We start from the raw sequence: 14,532 nt of genomic DNA, 5'->3' as shown, positions 1-14,532 counted from the left end.
CGGTTTTCCGAACACCTATGTCCCCCAATTAGTTCGGATAATCGACGCTCTACTGTATTTCAACCTAATCCAAATGTATAATTACAATATGAATATAATAAAAACTAGTTACCAAATTAGAATAAGTTTTCCTTGTCCAAAATAGTCCAAAAGTCCAAAAATATAGGTATATGAAAACTATTTAAAAAGGCAGTATAACTATTAACTAACTTTTGTTTGTTGTTTCTTTTCACACAAATTTTAAAACGCAACAACCATTAATAATCTAACTACAGCTGTGCCACAGCCGCCATATTGAATAATTTTTGATATGTCATTTGAACATCCAATCAGAACAAAATTATAATGCGCATGCGCCGGGATCATAGGTTTTTAACATATAAAAATTCACCCTCATATCGCCGGTAAAGAAGTATACCTTCAAAAACTTTTTCTTGTACTTCTGTTTTTTTTCTATTCCAAAATGTTACGTGCTTTCTGCTTAGCCTGATATGTTGGGTCTCGGTGATTAGTTTTACCTATATCTTATTTTTCAAATACACTTTATTAGTTTATTGGTTTATGTAGAAATTGTTATGAAATTATTAAACAAAATATTTACTGCCCCATTTTTTATAAAATATTTCGTTAGAAGTATTCCACAATTATATGAATTAATAACTAAGTTTTGTAAAAATTTACAAAACAATATTTTGATGATTTATTTAACAAAATAATATCATTAATTTCCTGGCTTCAATATTTGAAAAAAAAAATATTGTACCTACCTATGCATGTCATAAATTATTAACATTTACCGATGCATAACAAACAATATGTAATTTTTAGTACATCCGTAACAAAGTGTTTATTAGTTTAACACTAATTCCACTACAAAAAACAGCGTTACAGCGTAAAGGAATTATAAATACGTCTGAACAAATGGAAACAAATAACTGCCATGTCGAATATGGATAAAAATTTAAAGCAAAAGGTTACATAAAAAATTGATTACATTCATTGTTTCACTATATTTAGTCCATTCACTCACGGTAAAATATTGCAAAACCTCCGAATTTTAAAGAACCGCTTAAATTGACATGAAATTTGGAACACACATAGCTGATATGTCAAAGAAAAAAGTGATAGTGTGCCGATGAGTAGGTACCACTCCTTCTCGGGAGTGAAAAAACATATATTAAAAATAAGTCCGGAAGTGGATAAACTGACTAATTCTACGCAACTTTTGTTCTATAGATTTTTTCGAGTTTCTATAGATTCGAAAAGTCGATACTTTTCAAATTATTTGCGAGCGAATTTGTTCATTTTATAACAAAAAACCTCGTTTTTTTTTCAATTAGCTGGGTAGTCTATCGCATTTTTCGTTTCACTGGCGTCCAACGTTTCTCATGTGCGCTTACTCGTTACACTGGCAATATTTACTTTATTATGAGTATTTATTTTTTATTCGTTCTGAACGATTACTACTGCATATATTTATGTCTGGTTAGAACTTTGTCTTCTTGTTTTCCTTGAGAAAAATTTCTCACCTGTGTTCGAAATTTTTCTGATGGGTGGAGGGAGTGTGTAACATTCTTGTTTTCTTTGAGAAAAATTTCTCACTTGTGTTCAAAATTTTTCTGATGGGTGAGAGGAGTGTGTAACGTTACAAACGTCACATCTTTGATATTTTATTTTTAAATAATTATTTTACCTTATTTCCTTTAATATTTCATTAATAATTATCTTCTTCTATTTGGTTTACCCATTTCCCCTTTAAAAATTGGTTGGCGTCCGTTCTATAATAGGCAACCCTATTTACATTGTATCATCTCTTGTGTTCCATGTTCGTTATTTCAAATTTCGGTCCAAGGTTCGTTGTCATGTCATTTTAATGACAGTGACAACCCCCATATCTCATTCTCAAAATGGAGGGGTAATGTTTTAAAAGGCAGATCAGCTTCAAAAATAAATCATTTCTATTTCAACAAATCTTCCTCTTGGGGTGAGTTACATATAGTTTTTTTTGATAATTTCTTACAGTAATTATATTTCTCCATCTAATAGTTTTTATATTGTCTTTTTATCTAACCTAACTTCCAATGTCAGACCATGTGTTCTGATATTTTAGTTTCAAATATAATTATCTTTTAATTTACATGTATGCACGTTTAGTAATCAGAATTTTAACTATTCTCGTCTAAATTTCATTTGATTTATTCTTGTCATCTGCTACTCTTTCTGACGATTAGAACGGCAGATGGCACACGTTGGTTTTTCTTCTTGATGATTGATATGTGTCTTTATCTTATAGTTTTTGGGAATAGAATAAACCTTTCTCCCTCCGGGAGCCTCCAAGCCGTCAACATCACCGGTGATGCACACTTAAAGGCAAAGACAAGATGACATCCAGACTGCAACACCTAACATCTCCAACTGCAGAGGCCTAGGGACGAAGATCCGCCCAGGCCTACAAGAAGTCTACAGCAGCACCATACGACATCAAGAAGATACCATCAGCTACCAAAAGCCATAAGTGTAATCCAGAATTGTTAGTTTTTGGCAAGCATTTGAATACATTTGTTAATGCAATTTACTAAGTCATTTTATTTATTATATCTTTATGAACAATAAACATGATTGGTTAAAATATATTGTTTTGTTTGCTGCCATTCTAAATTTTCGAGTTCATATCTAAGGTTAGGACAAGACGAACACACACCTGAGTGACTGAGCTAAGCTAAGGGTGTAACGATGGCTATCTTAGTTGATTGGGGTAATATTTTCGAATGTTATTTCAATTAGCTGGGTAGTCTATCGCATTTTTCGTTTCAAGGCGGTTTTTCGAAAATAAGTATTTTATCGAAAAAATGTTCTTAGCTAAAATAAACCTAGCTTATAAAAAAGTGGAAAAATGGTTTATGTATATGTATGTTCATGTTCATAAGTTACTTTACGTATGGATTGTTTATATGATCTGTAAATTTCACCAGTTCAAAGTACTTATTTTTGAAAGGGCTGCACTTGAAAGGGCTTGAACGAGTCTCTTCTCACGAGTGTATGCAAATTTAAAAAAAGCATTTTTTTCAAAATAAAAAAAATTCTATATATCTAATTTTTCAAAACTTTGAACCGATTAAACTTACAGATAATATTATAAACAATACATAAATACAGTAACTTGTGAAGCAGTAACGATTAATTTATTTTGGGATGCTAATTAGGGGGTCATTTTTACGATTTTTTTTACCAAAAAAAAAACGGGACGATCTTTATTTTGAGCGTAACTTGCTTACTTTTGATGCTATAAACTTTTTTAAAAACAAAAAAAGCTTTTTTAACAATTTAAAAAAGTTTTGATGAGTTTTTCCCGAAAAGTGCTTTATTTTTGGTTATTTCACGTCGAAATATTCGATTTGGAATTTGACGAATATTAACTTACTTTTATTAGTTGCAACTCTGCTTCTGTTGGGTTTACGGACTTCATATACACACCATTTTTTCAATTTTTTATAAGCTATATTTTTGCTAAGAATAATGTGGTTTCTATTGAAAAATGAACATATTCACTCGCAAATAATTCGAAAAGTATTGACTTAATTGAGTTATAGTAAAAAAACTCTGTAGAACAGAAGTTACTTAGAATTAATCAGCTTATTCATTTCCGGACTTATTTTGAACGTATATTTTTCATCTCCGAGAAGAGGTGACTCTTACTCCCCCAAAGTAAAAGCAACCAATGGCACAAGTGCAAAAGGAAAGTGGAGGGTAAGAGGAACCTAAAGACAAATGCTCATTCAATTCGGTGGTGTTCCGGAAAATTACGCGGTATCGCCGTATTTCACATTCATCTACTGACCTATAATTCAGTACAAAAAAAAACGACACAAAGGAATTATACAGGGTGGTTCATCTTATTCGCCTCGGTCTCTGTACAGAAAACCACTTGATATTTTAAAAAAATTTCTTCACAGAAATATACAGGGCCTTTAATACTACAACCTAAAAATAATGTGAATTATACAGGGTGTTCCAAAAAAGAGTGGTATATCAAAGTTATATTTTTTCTTATGGAATGCCCTATATCTGATGACATTATTGAATTGACCTTAAAAAATAAGCTATACTTTCATAAGGGTTCCCTATACCTAAACACGGGGTGTTTTGATTTATTTCGATTTTTACAAAAATGTAAGGTTTTAGAAAAAAATAAATATCTACGAATCTAAGAAGCAGTAACAAATTCTTTCTTGGATCTTAATAATAGACTATTTAGCATACTTAAACAGATGCTTATTGCAACAAAATTTCTTACAGGGTGGTCAAAATATGAGATTGTTCTATTAACAAATTCAAGCTGTAATAACTTACTTATTTTAAACGGAACACCCTGTATCTTACTAGTCTATCGCGTAGAAAATTCACTTAGCTTTCAATTTGTACTAGAGTTTTCTATACCTATCTTTTTACAGGGTGGTCAAAATATTAGATTGTTCTATTAACAAATTCAAGCTGTAATAACTTACTTATTTTAAATGGAACACCCTGTATCTTACTTGTCTAGCGAGTAGAAAATTTACTTAGCTTTCAATTCTTATTAGGGTTTCCTATACCTATCTCCCTTCATTTTTTAAATATTTAAAGATTTCCTAATTTGTAAGCTTTAAAAATTAGAATTAAGTACCTATGTCGTGGTTATGTACAACACATCACCAACACCGGCAATATACTTAAATATCTTAGTCAAGATAGTTTCATTAATAAAATTCACATTTTTATCATTTAATCACACAGAGTGTTCTTATTTTAAATGACATACTCGATATTCTATTCTTTATAATGGAAGATATTTAAAATCTCTTCAATTCCATGTTAACATTCTCAATACACATGTTATTCTGTAGATATAAATTCCCATGTTATTCTGTAAATACCCATTTTTACATATTTTTGTACAATAGGCTCGTTTTCGTAAAAGTAGCCATTGCATTTAATTGTTTGTAATTGCGATTTAAAGATTCAAACAAAAAGTGGCGTTCTTAAATTTACTTAATAACCGTTGGGTTAAGATATGGAAAATACTTATACGGAATGAAATATAATTTAAATATCTTCCAGAATACGGCATCTAATATAGGGTATGCAGTTTAAAATAAACGTATTATTCAATTTCACATGCAGGCCAAAATCAACTAAAATAATACAACACTCTGTGTGACTACATGATAACACTGAAAATTTCATTAATGACAGTATCTTGTCTAAGTATATTGCCGGTGTTGGTGATGTGTTGTACATAAACACGACATAGATACTTATGTAATTCTAATTTTTAAAGCTTACAAATTAGGAAATCTTTAAATATTTAAAAAATGAAGGGAGATAGGTATAAAAAACCATAATAAGAATTGAAAGCTAAGTAAATTTTCTACTCGACAGACTAGTAAGATACAGGGTGTTTCATTTAAAATAAGTAAGTTTTGTTAATAGAACACTTTGAATTTGTTAATAGAACAATCTAATATTTTGACCGCCCTGTAAAAAGATAGGTATAGGAAACCCTAGTACAAATTGAAAGCTAAGTAAATTTTCTACGCAATAGACTAGTAAGATACAGGGTGTTCCATTTAAAATAAGTAAGTTATTACAGCTTGAATTTGTTAATAGAACAATCTCATATTTTGAACACCCTGTAAGAAATTTTGTTGCAATAAGCATCTGTTTAAGTATGCTAAATGGTTTTTACTAAGATCCAAGAAAGAATTTGTTACTGCTTCTTAGATTGGTAGATATTTATTTTTTTCTAAAACCTTACATGTTTATAAAAATCGAAATAAATCAAAACACCCTGTATTTAGGTATAGGGAACCCTTATGAAAGTATAGCTTATTTTTAAGGTCAATTCAATAATGTCATCAGATATAGGGCATTCCATAAGAAAAAATATAACTTTGATATACCACTCTTGTTTGGAACACCCTGTATAATTCACATTATTTTTAGGTTGTAGTATTAAAGGCCCTGTATATTTCTGTGAAGAAATTTTTTTAAAATATCAAGTGGTTTTCCGTACAGAGACCGAGGCGAATAAGATGAACCACCCTGTATATACGTCAGACCAAATAGAAACAAACAACTGCCATGTCGAATATGGATAAAAATTTAAAACAAAAGGTTACATAAAAAATTTAATACAATCATTGTTTTACTACATTTTCATTTGTTATATTTTCTGGTGTAGACTAACAGCCGGTTTCCGAAAGGACGATCATCTCAAAAATTATGTAATCGATGGTTAATCGTTGATCAAATGCATTTTGAGTTTCAATAACACCAGTTAAACGGGAGTTCAATAACAGTCGATCATATGATTTAACAAACGATTAATCGTTAGTTAACAGCCGATCATAAGTGTTTTGAGTTTCCGAAACGCTGATTAACCAATTTCGCATGTCACACGGCGACCAAAAGGAACTGTCACCTAATTTGAGGTTATTGGTTGATTAAAGGGCTGTTAATGTTTATAAATAGTTGTTTAGAGTTATTAAATAGAGTTTTTTAGTTATTATATAGGTTAAATAGTTATTAAATAGAGGGTATTTTAGTGTTTACTTAAAATTATTAGTGAGAAGAACCAATAAAGAATTGGAAGAACTATATCAAGAGCCAACGATTACGACGACGATCAAAGCACAGAGAATACGATACTTGGGGCACATAGAGAGAATGGGAAGTAAACGAATGCCAAAAATGGTACTTTCACGAAGACCAATACAAAAGAGGAGGAAAGGCAGGCCAAGGAAAAGATGGAAGGACAGTGTATATGAAGACTTGAAGAAAAGTAACATTGAGAGATGGAAAGAACTAGCATTGGACAGAAGGAGATGGAGAGAGGTGGTGAAGGAGTGTGTAAAAAGACTGAAGTGTATTTAAATAAAATTTATAAGTTATATTAAGTTATTTACTATATTATTTATGTAATCAGAAATGTAAACATTTTAGCCCTAGGCCTACAAGGCCTGTTGCGCTTAATAAATAAATAAATAAATCAAATTATTAGTTATTTAATTATAATTTAATTTTTAAAATTAAATATATAGTGTAATTATACAGTGAGCACGTAAAGGTTGGAATAAATTCATTTTTTCATGAATGGGCAATTTTGGAAATAAATCCCGAAACAGGTCAATTTTTATTTTTAAGTTACGACTTTTTGGCCTATATGTCATACTAGTGACGTCACCCATCTGGGCGTCATGACGTTATCCATGACTTTTTTAAACGAGAATAGGGGCCTTGTGATAGCTCATCTGAAAGGTAAGTTAATTCTCTATTCAGTAATATAAACAATAACATAATTATTTATAGAGGCTGTCCAAAAAAAATTTTAATTAAATTTATTAACATAAAAAGAAGAATGTCTGTAATTTATTTAATTCAAAATACATTTTACTGCTATCAGAATACAGGAAAAAAATGTTTATTTGACAAATAAATATTGTTTTTTGCTTAAATTCAATATTAAAGCAGCCACCCACCTGCCTCTTGACACTTTGAACATTTAATTTAAGCGAAAAGCAAAGAATATTTTTCAAATAAACATTTCTTTCTGTTTTCTAAGAGCAGTAAAATGTATTTTGAATTAAATAAATGACATATTATATTCTTCTTTTTATGTCAATAAATTTAATCAAAAAAATTTTTTTTGGGCAGCCTGTATAAGTAATTATGTTAATGTTTATATTACTGATTAGAAAATTCAATTACCTTTCAAATGAGCCACCACACGACCAATATTCTAATTTAAAAAAATCATTGATGACGTAATCATGCCCAGATGGGTGACGTCACTAGTATGATAATAATGCCAAAAAGTCGTAATTTAAAAATAAAAATTAACCTTTCTGGATTTTTTTCCAAAATCGTCCATTCTCGAGAAAATTAATTTATTCCAACCTTTACATGCTCACTGTATGTTGGGCCACACATGTAGATGGTGCTACAGAGGAGCATTAGTTCAGCTCTATTTCAACATATTGTGTTAGTGTGAAAATAAAAAAATAATGTTTAATTTTAAATATTTAATTTAGAATTACTACTTACCTTTTGTTAAATAATTAAATAAAATAAGGACTCACTACATGGCAAGTAAGCAGATGCACCATCTGCAACTGTTGTATAAAGATTAGATTTGGTTGCCAACTAAATCCAACATTGGGATATGCAATATGATATCTGCTTGATATCACATACAATAGATGACATGAAGAACGTGATAAGGAAGCTGGAGGGAAAGGCAGATGAGGTTGGTCTTAAAATCATCACTAATAAGATAGTAGAGATGAGAATAGGAATAAGTGAGCATGGTAAACTATACATCAATCAAGAAGAAATAAAACAGGTTAAAGAATTCTGCTATCTTGATAGTATAATAGTGCAAAAGTTGGAGTTCAGGCAAACATTAAACATAGAATAGGAAAAAGAACAACAGACAACAGGCCTTTGAAATCCTCTCATATCATATCTCAACATAAATTAGCCAAAACACATTTAATAGTATCATCAAATCAATACTACTATATGTGAGGGATACTACGATATGGGAGTGAGACATGAACAATATCAGAAGGAAATGCAAGGAAGAGTTTTTGTAAATAGATTCCCACAAAATATTCTGAAGATGTATTGGCCCAACACCATAACAAATGAAGAATTGTGGAATGCATTAAGACAAAGAAGCAGAGGATGAAGCTAGTAGGTAATAACTCATTCTAACAGGTGGGTAAATAAACTTTGAAAAACACATTTTGATTAATTTTATTATTTAAAGAAATTACAATTTTTATTTAAAATTACTTTATTAGGTACATACCTAACCACTATTACCGAATAATTTATTGACATCGAATTTTTTTATTTGAAGCTCTACTTCTAAAATTTCTTTTTTTCTTGTTGAAAAATACTATCTTACTTCTTTTTTCTAGTCTTGCTGTTTCAATTTTTTTTGTAAAAGATACATTAAGGGTTTCGCTCCCTACATCTTTTACTTTTTTATTTTTTGAACGAGCCTGAGACATCTTGGCTGTCTTCTTGGGCAGGACAGCAGTTGTCGTGGGTGTACTGAGCAGCACAGTGGAAGTAGAGGGTACATTGGATGTCTGCTATGTGTCTTCCAATTGTAGGTAATCTACTTCCACTTGACTGTCTTGTGCAACTATAAAAATAAAAAAAAATTCAATTGTTTTAGATGTACCAGATAGTTTTTTCTTTATAAAAAAAATCTTTCTCGAATTAAGTAGGTAGTTACTTTTATTTATATACTTTAGCTATCTTAATAGCTAAGTGAATAATCTACCTTAATTTAGAATTGGAATAAATAATTATAATAATTAATTCATATTAATAATATTTATTGATATTAATTCTCATATTTTGAGTTTGCTTAAATTTGGTTTACAAAAGATCTTTTTTTTGTTTAATGATGTCTATAGATAGGCACAAGGTCTGGCTATGGGGAACCGCTTATCACCCTTGTTCTCAGATTTATTATTGATCAACATAGAAATAATATCTTTAACAATCAAACTTTAAACAATAATACCTTTCAAAAAATCTTAAATTGACTTAGAACTGTAGGATACAATATCCAATTTAGATGGAAATCTTTCAGATGCCAAAAACATTCTAGATTCACTCAAAAACTTACATCCGGATGTACATACTTACGGAAACAATGGATAAACTTAAGTTAATCTTTAGAAAACCGACTAGACCGACTATACCATACCTCCCTCTTCTAATCATCCTTTTTAACAGAAGGTGGCTTCTTTCTATTGCTACATCCATAGAATACATAAACCTAGCATTATCAGATAATAGTTTTAAATAGTTAAACTAATGGTCACTCTACTACATTTGTGGATAACGTGCTGAACAAAAAAATGTTCTAATTCAGAAGTTTTGTCCAGATCAAGACCATATACAGGTTATTGTTCAGATAATATTGGAAATATTGATCAAGCTTTATATATATAAATAAATTTAAAATTAGTTACCTTTATTTAAATAAATTAATAAAATAAGGACTCACCAGATGTGAAGAAACCAGATGCACTGTCACAACTGTTGGGTAAAGGTTGGATTTGATTGCCAATCAAACTCAACATTTGTGCTCCTACATCTGTGAGACGAGGCCTAAATGTGCCACCACCTGTTGCAAGTATGTCTTTCTGAAAACAATTCATTAGTTCATTACTGATTAAGAAATGAAAGGGTTAAAATCAAAGTGGTGTAAGTCATATTCTTGAAATGATGTAAGCCCTATTTTATAATCTTGATATTATATAGACAGACCTCTTCAGAGAAAAAGTGGTGTGTAAGTTTTTACTGTAAATACTTACACCACTTTTCCTGATGAAAAAATGTCTATTTATCAAAGTTATAAAGCAAGACTTCCATCATTTCACAAATATGACTTACACCTCTTTGGCGTTAACACCCTCAAATACTAAACTTCTATTGTCTCAACACTAGGTTAGTTCCCATCATAAAATTAGTTTCATTGGATTATATTTTTATAAAAATATTTCACTCAGAAATAGTGTAATTCGACTGACCTGGTGTTAAGAGCTTTAAATTTAAGTATACCTACTTTGTCCGCAGTTTGGTCTCTCTTCAACTGGTCCAAAACCTTCTGCTCATTATATTTTTGAATCTGCAATGTAATTAATCCATATAGCTCTAAATCAACCGAAAGTTTTATACACTTACATTTTCCTCTGCTACTTTTTGGCTAGTGACCCTTTTTAAGTTTATATATGCAGTGTTCAGCTGCTTGGGAGTTCTGGGAAATTCAGCGCTATTTTTCCCAGGTTTCATTGTTTTGGTTGGTGGACATAGCATTGGTACATTATTTGTTTTCAATTTAATATGCTTGTATCTGAAAACAAAAATACAATTAGAAATTTGTTCTGTAAGTTAGAAAATTTCGTACTTACTTTCCAATTATTTCCAACAGCAAACATTTCTCTCTCTCTCTCAGTATAATTTTTGCGTGGAGGATTTCCGTTTGTATTGCTCATTTTTAATATATTTTTTAATTATATAAATTATGTAGTTATTTACTATGGATTGAAATTTTTTGGTTATAAAATGAAATTTTGAAGGATGACAGCCGATTGTGACAGTATCGATACCAAATCGTATGTCAGATAATCGATTTTCTACGATCATATAATTTTAAGATGATCGACGTTTGAGAAACTCGTCACTGGTTAACAGTTGATCAAATCTAACAGCTCGATTAGATGATCGAAGATTTGAATAACGTTTCGGAAACCGGCTGTAAGAGCCGCTATAGGTGAAATTTCTTAATCATTTTAGGCACGATGGGACCCTATAACTTAAATAGTAGAACCTAAAAGAAAACGTTTGAACACTGTGCCGTCACTTTTCAGCGGCACATGCGTCGACAGTGACGCATCAAACTTTCCACTTATGGACGGGATAAATAAATCAAAAGTTAAGAGAACTTACTAACAGAATTAATTTTTTTTTATTTTTTTAAGTTCTATGTGATTAACACATAGGATTCATTGTGATTTTAACCCACCACCCCCTTCCCCCTGCCCCCCATCAAAAACTTCATTTTTCGTTTTTATTTTTTTTGGTGGGATGCAATCAATTTTAAAATTTCAAAAAATTCACACGCATAGTTGAGGCTTTTATAAAACATGCCTATTTTTTATAGACCCATAGGTAGAGTGTGCATAACCTCAAAAAATTAAAAGAAATTTTTTTTTTTTCAAAAAAGCGTATAACTTTTTTTGAGGAATAGCTGCAGGTCTAATTTTTGAAGTTATACTTCTTTACCGACGATAGAGGGTGATTTTTTTATATGTTAAAACCTATCAGCCCGGCGCATGCGCACTATAACTTTGTTCTGATTGGATGTTCAAATGGCATGTCAAAAATTATCCGATATGGCAGCTGTGGTTTGGAGGTAAAGGTAAAGGTAAACAAATGTATAATATATTAGTTTTATTGTTGTGAGGACAGAAAGAAAAAAGTTTATAATATTGTAGTGACTTTTAAATAGTTTTTAAAAGCAACAGGTACGTAATAATTGTTAATGTATCATGGGTATAAACCTACCTATTTGATCTGCCAAAATACATAGTATACTACATTCGCTCTCGCGAGATTTTTTTTGAGACATTCGGAATAGGAATCGTACAACACAAAAATTCCTACCTCACACTATTAACTGCTAAAATCAACTCAAATCAACTTAATCTTTCATTAAAAAAAGAAGAATTATTAGAAATAGTGGGAGTGTCTACTAATCTCATAAAATTTTGTGAAGTTTATTTCTACAAAATATTTTTATTTTGTACAATAAATAATTTTCTCATTTGCTATCAATACATTATAATGGTTTAAATAAATAAATATTGATTGGCGTAAGGTTTATGTTATTTTTATGTCTGTTTACTATTAATAATATTGGATATGAGTAGGTGCGTTGGTTTTGTAGTAATTTCCAGTCACTTCTGACAACTGAATTTTTCAAAAAAGAAATTACTAACGTCAGTGTCAAAAAAAATCTCGCGAGAGCGAATGTAGTATATGTAATACTTTTATTTATATAATTTGATTACCATCAAAATTTCTATCCATATTCACCTAATATATTGTTTTTTTACTCTATGTTTTGTTGTATTTTTTCAATTCTAAATCATTTCAATTCAAAATTAAAATAATTTGATCAATTTTCAAAATATCAAAATATCACAAGTTTAATCCGTTTAGTTAGTCGATCTTCGTAAATAATGACACATAGTGTCCGTGGCTAAGCGGAGAAGGCAAATGAATTCCAGTACCAACCGCTCTTATCAGCGCTGGTTCGAGTCCCAATAGAAACTTTCTTTTTTGTTTTTTTTTAATACATTTTATGATTGTAAGTATATTTATTATATAATTGTATTTTCAGAAAATACGTATTTAGTTAAAAAAATTGTCGACAATTAATGTTCAGACATCATTGTGGCTTGTTTAATGTGTTTGTGTGTGTTTTATTCTTTTATTATTTTAATTTTTGGCACTGTTCTAATAAAAATGTTTGAGAAGTAGTAAATATAAATTAGTTTAATATTTAAACAAAATATAAATAAAAAGTATATTAATTTCGTTTAAATCATATAATAGAAGTATAACTTCTTACGTGCGTACAAAGTACACACACATTCTTTTTTTCTTAATCTTGTGTGTTTTATGAAACACTATATTTTTAATTTTTTTCAGATTTTTCCTTAAGTCTCCCCGCCTTCAAAAATCCGAAAAACTGTTTTTTGGGGGGTTTTGGGGGATTTTCCCTATTTTATAGACTTCATAATATATCAAATCAATTTTGTTTTTATAGGTTATATGTAACTTGAAGTAACTGAGTTCTTTAGAATATTTAAAAATCAGAAAAACACGTTCAAACCCCCCAAAACCCCCTTAAAAAACAGTTTTTTGGATTTTTCAAGGTGACTAACGTTACAGAAAAATCTGAAAAAAATTAGGAATATAGTGTTTGATAAAATACACAAGCCTAAGAAAAAATTAGATCTGCAGCTATCCCCAAAAAAAAGTTATATACTTTTCAAAAAAATTTTTTTTTAATTTTTTTGAGGTTATGTACACTCAACCTACATGTCTATAAAAAATAGACCTGTTTTATAAAAGCCTTAACTATGCGTGTAAATTTTTTGAAATTTTAAAATTTATTGCATCCCACCAAAAAAAAAATAAAATCGAAAAATAAAGTTTTTGATGGTGGGGGCAGGGAGAAGGGGGTGGTGGGTTAAAATTACGATGAATGTTATGTCTTAATCACATAAAACTTAAAAAAATGAAAAAAATTAAATTCTGGTAATTAGGGAGGGTATTTTTTAATTTATGTATCCCGTCCATAAGTGGAAAGTTTGATGCGCCACTGTAGACGCATGTGCCACTGAAAAGTGACGGCACAGTGCTCAAACGTTTCCTTTTAGATTCTACTATTTAAGTTATAGGGTCCCGTCGTGCCTAAAATGATTAAGAATTTTCACCTATAGCGGCTCTTAGTCTAGTGTAGTTGGGCGGTAGACCTATTTGAAGGGTTTATGCTACGGAATTATAATTCTTCAAATTTTGAAGCGGGTTTAATCTTTTGAAACATTGACGTTGAGTTGGGACGCGCAAAAGCTTAAATTTGATGTGATTCAAATAATAAATCCTCAGCTGGCGTGATTTTTAATTTGTATAATTTAGTTACCGTCCTTATGTAATCCATAGAGTTAATATCATTATTATACTTAAATAAGTGGCCATTTTTAACTCATATTTACATAAATGTGCGTAGAACAGAGAATGAATACCTACCCATCTGAACAGATGAGCTGAACATGTTCTGAAGTTTAGCACGTTGAACGAAATCGATAAATTCCTATCCTACCCAACGACTACGTTTGCTGAACGATATCGTTATCCTACCATCTGACGCGCTGAGTTAGATACCTTCTTCCTTAT

General features: G+C 30.3%; 1 protein-coding gene across 1 annotated transcript; it reads right to left on the bottom strand.

Annotated features, from left to right (window-relative positions):
- Positions 1-8,780: 8,780 nt before the first annotated feature.
- LOC114340770 (uncharacterized) lies at positions 8,781-11,326 on the bottom strand. Its single transcript, XM_028291540.2, has 5 exons — positions 10,977-11,326; positions 10,750-10,918; positions 10,631-10,693; positions 10,070-10,208; positions 8,781-9,193 (listed from the first exon to the last, which is right to left on the bottom strand). The coding sequence occupies exons 2-5, from the start codon at positions 10,879-10,881 to the stop codon at positions 9,141-9,143; spliced, it is 387 nt and encodes a 128-aa protein (XP_028147341.1). The 5' UTR covers positions 10,882-10,918; positions 10,977-11,326; the 3' UTR covers positions 8,781-9,140.
- Positions 11,327-14,532: the final 3,206 nt, after the last annotated feature.

The sequence above is a fragment of the Diabrotica virgifera genome, chromosome 9 (genome assembly GCF_917563875.1).
Source record: "Diabrotica virgifera virgifera chromosome 9, PGI_DIABVI_V3a".
Classification (NCBI taxonomy): domain Eukaryota; kingdom Metazoa; phylum Arthropoda; class Insecta; order Coleoptera; family Chrysomelidae; genus Diabrotica; species Diabrotica virgifera.
This window is presented reverse-complemented; position numbering and strand designations above follow the sequence as displayed.